The sequence below is a fragment of the Nothoprocta perdicaria genome, unplaced genomic scaffold (assembly GCF_003342845.1).
Source record: "Nothoprocta perdicaria isolate Ctin4 unplaced genomic scaffold, notPer1 scaffold_41, whole genome shotgun sequence".
In the NCBI taxonomy this organism is placed as follows: domain Eukaryota; kingdom Metazoa; phylum Chordata; class Aves; order Tinamiformes; family Tinamidae; genus Nothoprocta; species Nothoprocta perdicaria.
Window position 1 is genome coordinate 1237064 of NW_020455655.1, and position 9200 is coordinate 1246263.

Here is a 9200-nt window from a genome sequence, read left to right on the forward strand (position 1 = left end):
GGGTAAAAGTCTTTATTTATAAAACAAATTTAGCAGAGCTGTACAGTTTCATAGAAATTGTCTAGTATAGGCTATTTCTACAGTAAGAAAGACATGTGACAGATAGCTTTGGTCTTGAAAATGTGCCCCAGCAGTGTTTCTACGTCCCCCTTCACCCTATTGCCACTGAAACTGCCCTCAGGAAGAGGTTTAGATCTTTTAAGCCTGTCAGTAGCGGCCTAAGCAGACTTCCCCATTTTACTTACCCGGTTTCAGACTCACTACACTCCTCTCTGTAGTAGTAAGAACTTTTAAGCTTAGTACAAACATGTAAAACTGCTTTTATTAGGTCTTAAGTTTAGAAATTGATCTTCAGACATGATTCATTTCAGGTTTTCTTCTGTAGACATAGATATGGCTTCCAACTCGTCCTTGAGGTACATGAGTGTGAAAGACAGTGGCAGATTTCTCATAGCCCTTTAAAGTTAGAAATGATGATATTTCCTGTAAATGAATATATATAGGTTTGCAAAGTCAAAAACTGTATTTGGAAGTATCAAAAGTGTGTTTCAAATTCTTCTTGAAATCATCAACTCAACTACCACATGRAAGTTTTGCCCTTTATTTAGGAAAGGCTTCTGCAACAAGAGATTTCTATGCTGTTCAATCCTATCACACGTGGATCTTCACCAAACCAAGCTGAGTACATAGACTTTGTAAAAGAACTGAGCAGAAAGCATGCTCTGACATAAGGTCTTGTTACTTCTTWTATGTCTATAAAGTCACTTAAAATCATAAAAGTATAGGATCAGACTACACATTTGATTTTTAGCATGGCTTGAGGAAAATTCCATAGAAGAATACTTTGACACATAGAATTTGCACAAAGGGCATCCGTGAATTCTAAAAATGTATCACTGGAACAGTGGGTACAGTATATTATGAACTAGAGAGTTTTATTAAAGGTATGTGTTTTTAAAAGTTATCAAAATCTTAATTRTAACTCTAGCTTTATTTCTGTTGTAACTTGCCTTTAAGACTAGATCCCTGCAGCATTACCATACCTGTTCTAGCACACTGAAGAAGATCAAGTGGCTGGGTAATAACGTATCACTGTAAAATTCCTTATTAAGCCAGGCAAGCGGATTGGAGTAAAATAAATCTGCTTCATCAATATAGCTGTCATTTCCAGTTARGTCCGGGGGACACTGAAGGAATCTCATTTTTAGAGGACAATGAACATGGCTAGGGAGAAAAAAAAAAAAAAAAATCTCTGGATAAACTGACCAAAATCAGACATTTGAAATAACTCATCACCTAAAGGTAGATTATTTTTTTCCTTGAGCCATCATGTTTTCTTTCCTTTTGTATTTTATATGGAAGAACCAGTACAATGAGCACATTCAGATCCAATTCCTGTGACTGTACTTTTAGCCAGTTCATAGAAAAAAGATTTATCTTAACAAAAATACCACCTGCATAACATCAGTTCCTTAAATAAAAGGTACTTTTCAACATCAGCTTGATATTTTATTAATTTGATGTATTAACTCAATGTATTGCAAATTTATGGGAATAGTGACTTTGGTCACTGTGTTGCAATTGTATTTCTTCACTACTGCTACTAGAAGGTAAAGGCAAAATTAAAGTAATATATAGCTTGTAGCCAGTAATTTTTACTGCAAAAATTATCACAGGAAAGCAATAAGAATTATTGTCAGAAGTCAGGAGTACCTGCCTATTGCATATAGCTACTACAAAACCTTGTGAAAAGCCATTAAAAAAAAAATAAACTATAGATGCTGAATTTTATTCTGTGGAGTAAGCATTTATCTAGTTTTTCCAAGTTACTCTTTATTAACTGTATGAAAAAAAAAAAAGAAACTTTTCCTGTACTTATTTATTCCTCTCAATTTATTAAGTTGGGGGGAACAAAACCCCCTAATTTCTGCTTGAATACATGAATTCTGGTATTTTGCACTCTCTTGGCTGTTCCGTTACCTGTAAAATGGAGTAGAGTGGCATGGCATCATGAAGAACACCGAAGCTTGTGACTGGTGAGAGTCATTACACAGTTGCTGTACATGACTCATAACATCAAGAGAGCCTCGCTGGTGAATCAAGCCTGTATACAGGGCTGGGAGCAAGTTTGTTAAAAGCAGGAAAATTGCTGCAGATTTCTTCCAGGTTTTCAATTGTTTCAAAGAATATCCTAGAGAAACATGTAAGTTTTAAAGATAGGTAAATACTAACMATTTTGCACGTAGTCTTTTCCGAAAGTATTGTAACTTACTGGAAAATTATTTCTCCAGGGTGCTGATAACTACAGCACCTTTCATAAGCTTGGTAGGGTYCTTATTGTTACTAGTTCCTAAGCCTCCACCCTTGGACAAGCTTACTCCTCTAACTTTYTCTATGTTCTTCCCCATTTTTGAAGGARCTAATACTAGGAAGAGACCCCTTTCTCCTGAAGGGAGAGAGCTAACAACCTGTTTCTTGTAGCTACAACGGTAGGTTAACTTTTTGGACAAAACACCTACATRTTCTAATCTGTCTGAAGACGCTTATGAGCTTGTCAATCTTCTGGAAGTATTTTATGCAGCCAGTTCTTCTTTTGGTTCACCTTTACTGAATCAAAAGAAACAATCAGAACAGGCCTGTTTCATAAGTCAGCAGAACAAATACATTAAATAGTCTTCAGCTGCTCTGCATTCTAACAAATTGAAGATMTTTATATTAGATGAAAACAAAGTCCCATAATTAGTCTGTGGCTTAAACACCTGTGGAAACATTMTATTATAAGAATTTTTTCTTTCAGCTTTTGTGAAACGGTTAGCTTATCTTTAGGTGTAGTCCCTTAGGGAAAGGACTTCAAAACTAATGAGCATTTTTACTGCTTTTATATATAACATTATCASCAATTTAAAGACTTCTTTGTAACCACTCGGTTATCAGAAATCTTGTCATCTTTTTTTACAAAAGTATCCAAATTAATTTAGTTCTTGGTAAATGGAGAAAATGTCCTCATTTCCCTTTGAAAGTTAAGATGGATATTAACAGCATAAAAGAGTTTTTTTCTTCCTAAGAGGAGTTTTTATGCATCCAGAAGTAAAACAAGTTATCTTAAATCTGCTATTGAGCTGGATATTGAACTWAGCCAAGGCATATTAAATACCTGAAGTAGTGAACAAAATTGAGTAAGATGTACTCTTGATTAGACTTAACAAAATTGGCTCATCTGTTTTGAACTTGCATTTTTAAAATGTTTAGTTTAACTAAAGCTATGCAATTCCATCTTCCTAAAACTTCTGGAGCTTTTTTACTTGGTTTTACACAATAATATCACCCTTCCCATAGATGTAACRCTATTCTAGCTAATACTTGGTGTTTAAAATATAAAATACTTTATTAGACTCTTCTCTGTTTTTAACAATGACAACAAAAAAGGAATATTTTAAGTGTTGCTGTTAATGCTTTAGAAAAATATGCCTTCTAGTTTTAAACTGTGGACGGATTTTCTTCAAGACCCACCAGATAGAAAAAATCAAGTCCTCAAGTGCCAATGGAACAGTTCATGTGAGCTACCCTTGATTTCAAAGCTAGCTTAAACTGTGTATTCCTAGTTTAACAGATTGATCTTTTTATGCGTGAASGAAAACTGCTCAAATTAATTGCTTCCAAACTCAAATTAATTCRGCCTCCAGTTGCTACATACTCAAGAGCAGATAGGAAGATTAGCATCATTTACTATTACAACTGGATCTATAAASAGAGATGATTTTAAAAAGCTGAATTTCCTTTTTACACACGCATAAAAGCCTTTGTGTTTCAGCATATTTGAAAGAAGCGTGTGAAGAAAGACTACTACACAGGAGCAAAAGAAGGGAAGGCACTGTAAGGGTGGCATTGCTAAAAACATAGGAGTAAGAGATGCAATTTTAAAACTTTGTCTTTTACAGGAGATACTTTTATAAATGCCAATGCTCTATCTGTATTTCAGTTACTTGTTCTTTATTGTTTTTTCTAGCTGTAAAAAAGAGGTTAGGCTAATTCTAAGAAATCTTTGTAAAACACAAAACCTTAACTYTTAAAACAGTATGTTATATATATGCACACGTACTATTTTATATATGTGTGTGTRTGTGAATATATACATATATATGTATATATTATAAAACAAGGSTTATAAGACATTTTAAAACTAAATGCTTACCACAAAAGAACATGCAAAATGGGAGCACTGGATAGATGAACCTGAATTCTTTGTGGCTCAGCATACTGCAATGAAATAGTTAAGAAACCACAGAAAGTTAAATGCMTCACTTCTGTTGTCACTTCTGTTGACAGTATGTTTTAGAACACATAGGACTAAAAGAAGAGCACTTAAACATATGGATTTTAATCAGTTTAGAGCAAACATACAAACTATTACTTTTCAAAAGCACAGTCAGTACATGTCTCCCTTTTTCAAATTTACTATTACAACTGGAGGTTGGTCAGTTTAAAGGTTGGTCAGTTTAAAAGGTTGGTCAGTTTAAACCAAGCACTAAAAAGACTGCCTGGCCACTGTGATCTGGCATTTGTCTGCAATTAAATGGTCTGACTCTGAATATTAGATGTGACAACCTAGTTAGTACTTTTTTTAATAATACAAAGCAAGAAAATGTGGGCTGGTRAGCTAAGATGTAAGTACACATTTCTTATCTAACCAAGTCACGTTCACCTCTGCTAAAGGTGAATTTTCACCTTTGCATTGTTTTGTTGGTTTGCAGCACAACTTCCACATTATCTTTCAGGCCAAGTGTTCAGTATTTTTTGGATTACTGCTTTGACTTGTGCCAAGATAACCAAAGTAGAAGAAACAGGTTCTTACAAGTTTAAGGGAAACAAAACAAAAACAAAAGCCCTGAGGCCAACAGAGCTACAGCCAATTTTGAGCTGGATTAAGTTGGACTGCGGAAGGCACTGTGGCCTCATTATTGTTTGGCTGTTTATTGTTACTACTGTAGTCTGAACAGTATTTAGTATTTATTAATCTGCCACATCTTACTTGCCATTAAGCAACAGAAAGAGCAGTGTGTTACATGAAGAGTTTGAAAGCATTTCATTGGCACCTGATTCTGATGCTTTAGAACAACTCACCTTCTGTGCTTGAAATGATAGTGAAYGGAGCAAGATTTATGGGTCTAAGAACCTCTTGTCTTACTCAGAATATAKTAAGTAACCAAATGAAATACAATTTTCATGAATAGTGAGCAATTTTCTGACTAGTCCTACTGCTGTTTACAGCACACACTTGTAAGGTGATTCATTTTTTTTTTCATTTTCCCTAGGATTTCATGCTGAATTATTTTATTAAGCATCTAATCATTTAAAAAAATGCTAATTATACAAGAAATATTATTTGATCAAATCTGAGAAAGTACTGTACAACTGACAGCACTGTTCGAGTAGCTGGATAGTTTAAGCTGTGTTATTTAAGCCATTATTATTAAGCTGCAAAATACCACTGTTTTTGTTCTACAGACAATGTAAGCTTTGATTAAAAGAGCACAACCAATTAAATAGTTATGATGCCCTCAGAACTTACCTGTATACTAACACCGTCCAGATCACTGCCACTAGAAAGATGCGGTATCTTTTTGGTGCCTGCATGCAGCCGTGAATAAAGAAAGGCAGGTGGGTACCCAAGACAACAGGTAGTCCCTGGGTGAAGTACCAGTGCCAAGGGTGAGAGCCGTAAAATGTTCCCAAATTCTGCAGCACGTTGAATTTCAAAAAGTTCAGCTGAACCAGGACCCACTGGGAGATGGGGGAGGAGAAGAAAAAGGAAGAATCCAAAATAAAAAGCAACATATTCATTATGTTATATAGCTACCATTGCCCGTAAATAATGTAGAATTTTCATTCATACTTAAAATCTTATGCCCCTTCTACTAAAACTTGTCACAGACTTCATAGTCTTTAGCAGTTTAAAATAGAAGTCTGCAAGTTTTCTAGTTTGTTGATGACTTTCAAMTAAGTGAGAGCTTAGCCTATTAATTTGAAACAATACTCTGAGAATTTAGAATAACTGAGAAGTCAATGGTTAGGGTTTTATTACTTATAGGTAATAGGCCAAAGCCAGAAGTATCAGAATCACAGAAATGAAAGACCAAACAATATGAAACATCGGTCCATCTTAAAAATAACCTTTATCTTACAAATTGTGTTTAGAGCATCTTACCTTACCAAAAAACACACGGTCAATTATTAAAGAGGTTCCCACTGTGACCAATCTACAGAAGAGGAAAGTCAGTGGTGTTACTAACACTTGAATTGTTCATGTAACAGACTGTACTTTTCTCTAGGTTGATTTAGAGGAAGCATATCTCTCCTCCTCAAGCTTCTGCAAARGGAATCTGTTCTTTTCTTAAAGCAGATTTTTTTTGTGTGTGTGTGTGTGTCTTGTTGCAATAAGCAATATGAATGCAGGTTAAACTGATGCTCAGATAAAGCTATGCAAGGTGATAGTTTATTAAATTTAGAAAGGACTTACCCAACTGGAATGCATTTGTGTAAGATGAGGTCTGCTTTCTTCTGTTCTTGCCAAAAATGATTAAAGAGTAAAGGAATCCATGGAATAAGAGCGGTGGGACGAATAACAACTGCAAGTGCTACTAAAGTTAAATATTTGTAACTAGAATGAGGGAACATAAGAAAAAAAAAGTTTAACAGAAGCTTTGATCACTTCTTTTGCAGACAGTAACATTTCAACAATTTATATATTGTCAAGTATCTGACCAGAAATTTTAGGTCCCACAAATAATTTCAGTTCTCTGAGTGCAAATACTCTGTTTTGCTACAAGAGCTGACACCCATGTAATTACTACATGGAAGGACATGTGTGTGCTACGAGAAGGGCCTACATGTTCTAAAATTGATACCTGGTAAACAAAGACAATAGTGACAACAAATTCAGCTGTGGCTGAACCCTCACTAGCTTTTGTATTTTTCCCAAATTGCCACAAACTCCAGTCTTCTAAGTCTAAATGAGGATTTCCTATGAAGTGATGCTTTGAGTAGAGGAGCTGGAGCAGAGGATAGTCATTTTATATGCCCTATGTGCTGTTCCTTCCACTGTCTAAAACAATGCTTACTATATGAGTAAGGTGTTTTGTGGTTTTTTTTAATGTTTTAAGATAAGAGCCATCAATTCACGTGGTATCAGCTGACTGGTATTATCCGCAGGCAAAGATTATTATAGCAGGCTTGGTGTTGAAGGGTTTATAGTTGGACTCGATCTTGAAGGTCTTTTCCAACAGTTGTTAGGATCCTATGATTATCAGCAGAAAGTTTCTCACCTGCTCCCCATCTTGGAACCTTTTAATGGATAGTAGGAAAGCGCAAAACTGGTGAGCAGAGTTTCCATGGTGTTTGTTAGAGTTCTGGTACAGGAATACCATGTAAACCAAGAGCACAGCTGGCAGAAGAACTGAAAATAATTATGAACAACAAGGGRAAAAAAAACACGATAAATTCTGTAGTTTTAGGTAAAGGTCATAGTTCTTTTTACTGTCATGCTGCTATTCCTTACATTGCAATGGACAGTGTTAATTAACATTATAAAACATGTTTGAAGGCGGAGACTCACCACCCACTGTGCAGTTTCTACATTCTCAAGGTGTCTCACTAATGAATAAAGCTTCACATCAGCAAAAGCTGCCAGCAGTGCTTGGACAAGTCTAGGGACCCATATCTGCATATGCAAAGAGAGAGAAAACTTTGTTATAAATAACAAAGTCAGATAAGTTCCAAGTTCAGCCATCAGTTTAGACACAGCGCTTTTAAGTTCCGTGCGAGCGGCGGCTGAGGCGCTCGCTGGTGCCGTACGTACCAGCAGCTGCACGTCGTCCCTGCCCAGCAGCTGCAGCGCTTTGTAGATGCTCGCGAAGAGCAGCGGGTACGAGGAGCCGCGCAGGCCGCTCTCCCACTCCCACGTCAGGTGGCCGTAAGTGTCAACGTTAAGGACGCACAGCASGAACGGGAGGCGCGCGCGGCCCGCGGCCCGTCCCCCCGGGGCAGCGCGTGCCGGTGCCGCGGCGGGCAGCGCGGATATCCGAAGGCCGCGCGGTGCGCCACCTCCAGGGCCTGCCAGTACTCGTCGGGCACGAAGCTGGTGCGCACCAGGGCACAGTTGAGGCCGCGCAGCGCCAGCGCCAGCAGCCGCGGGCTCCCGCCGGGCGGACCTGCGCGGCACGGCCGGGCTCAGCGGCGCCGCTCGGCCCCGCGCGCCCGCCGCCCCTTACCGCCGCCCCTTACCGCCGTCACGGCCGCCGCGCCGCGCGCCGTACAGCACCGAGCGCCGCTGGCGGAGCCGCACGGCGCCGCCGGCCGCCTCCATGGGCGCGTGGCGCCCGCGCCGCCCCTTCCTGCCTCCCTTCCGGCGGGGCGAGGGGCGGCCGCGCTGCCTGCTCTGCTCGTGCCTCAGGTGAGCGGCCGCCGCCCGGCGGGGAGCGGCGGGTGCGTGACGGGTGTCTCACGGGTGTCTCACGGTGCGTGGTGCAGGTGCCCGCGCACATGGCGGGGCGGCTGCCGCTGCCGCGCGTGGCGCTGGCCGTGGCGCTGGGCGTGGCCAGCGGGCTCTACATCTACGGGCCCTACTTCCCGCCGCGCCCGCCGCCCGCGCCCGACAAGCGGCCCTGACAGCGCGACGAGACGAGATGAGGAGCCCGCGGAGCCGCCGCGGCCCGAGGCCGCTCGTGCAGGCCGCGCGGAGCCGGCGCCCGCCATGGCGGCCGCTCTGAGGCGCGCGGGGCTGCCCCGGGCGCCCGCCCGCTGCCCCGGGCGCCCGCGYCGCTTCCCGGGGCTCTGGCCCTCCATAAACGCCCTCTGTGTAACTGCTGTCGGTGCCTCATTCCAGCCCTGTGGGGAGGCGGTGCTGGGGGAGCCGCACGCGGCACCGCGTTCCCGTGCAAGGGTAAATGCGTGCTAGGACACGGGGAAGGAGCCTCCACAGCCTCTGCGGGCAGCACCTGGGCCCCCCTCACAGGGAATAACTTTTSCACGAGTTCGGATGGTTTCCCCCACGTCTACATCTGTGCACACACAAGTTCCCATGCACCTTTTCCAGTACTCTCCCACCTATGTTTAGAGAAACAAAAGAGAAACAAGAGGAAGCTGCTCTRGGTGAAGCCCTAACGCCGGGGAGGGCCGGAGGAGCCTCCCTTGGGTGGCACCCG

General features: G+C 41.1%; 1 protein-coding gene across 1 annotated transcript; it reads right to left on the reverse strand.

Annotated features, from left to right (window-relative positions):
* Positions 1-2: 2 nt before the first annotated feature.
* On the reverse strand, positions 3-8362 carry PIGB (phosphatidylinositol glycan anchor biosynthesis class B). The gene is made up of 12 exons (XM_026045809.1): positions 8281-8362; positions 8078-8207; positions 7856-7973; positions 7613-7717; positions 7323-7453; positions 6518-6658; positions 6206-6257; positions 5570-5781; positions 4193-4257; positions 1981-2191; positions 1044-1224; positions 3-483 (listed from the first exon to the last, which is right to left on the reverse strand). Exons 1-12 carry the CDS (start codon positions 8360-8362, stop codon positions 352-354), a joined length of 1560 nt encoding a protein of 519 aa, XP_025901594.1. The 3' UTR covers positions 3-351.
* Between the last annotated feature and the right edge of the window lie 838 nt (positions 8363-9200).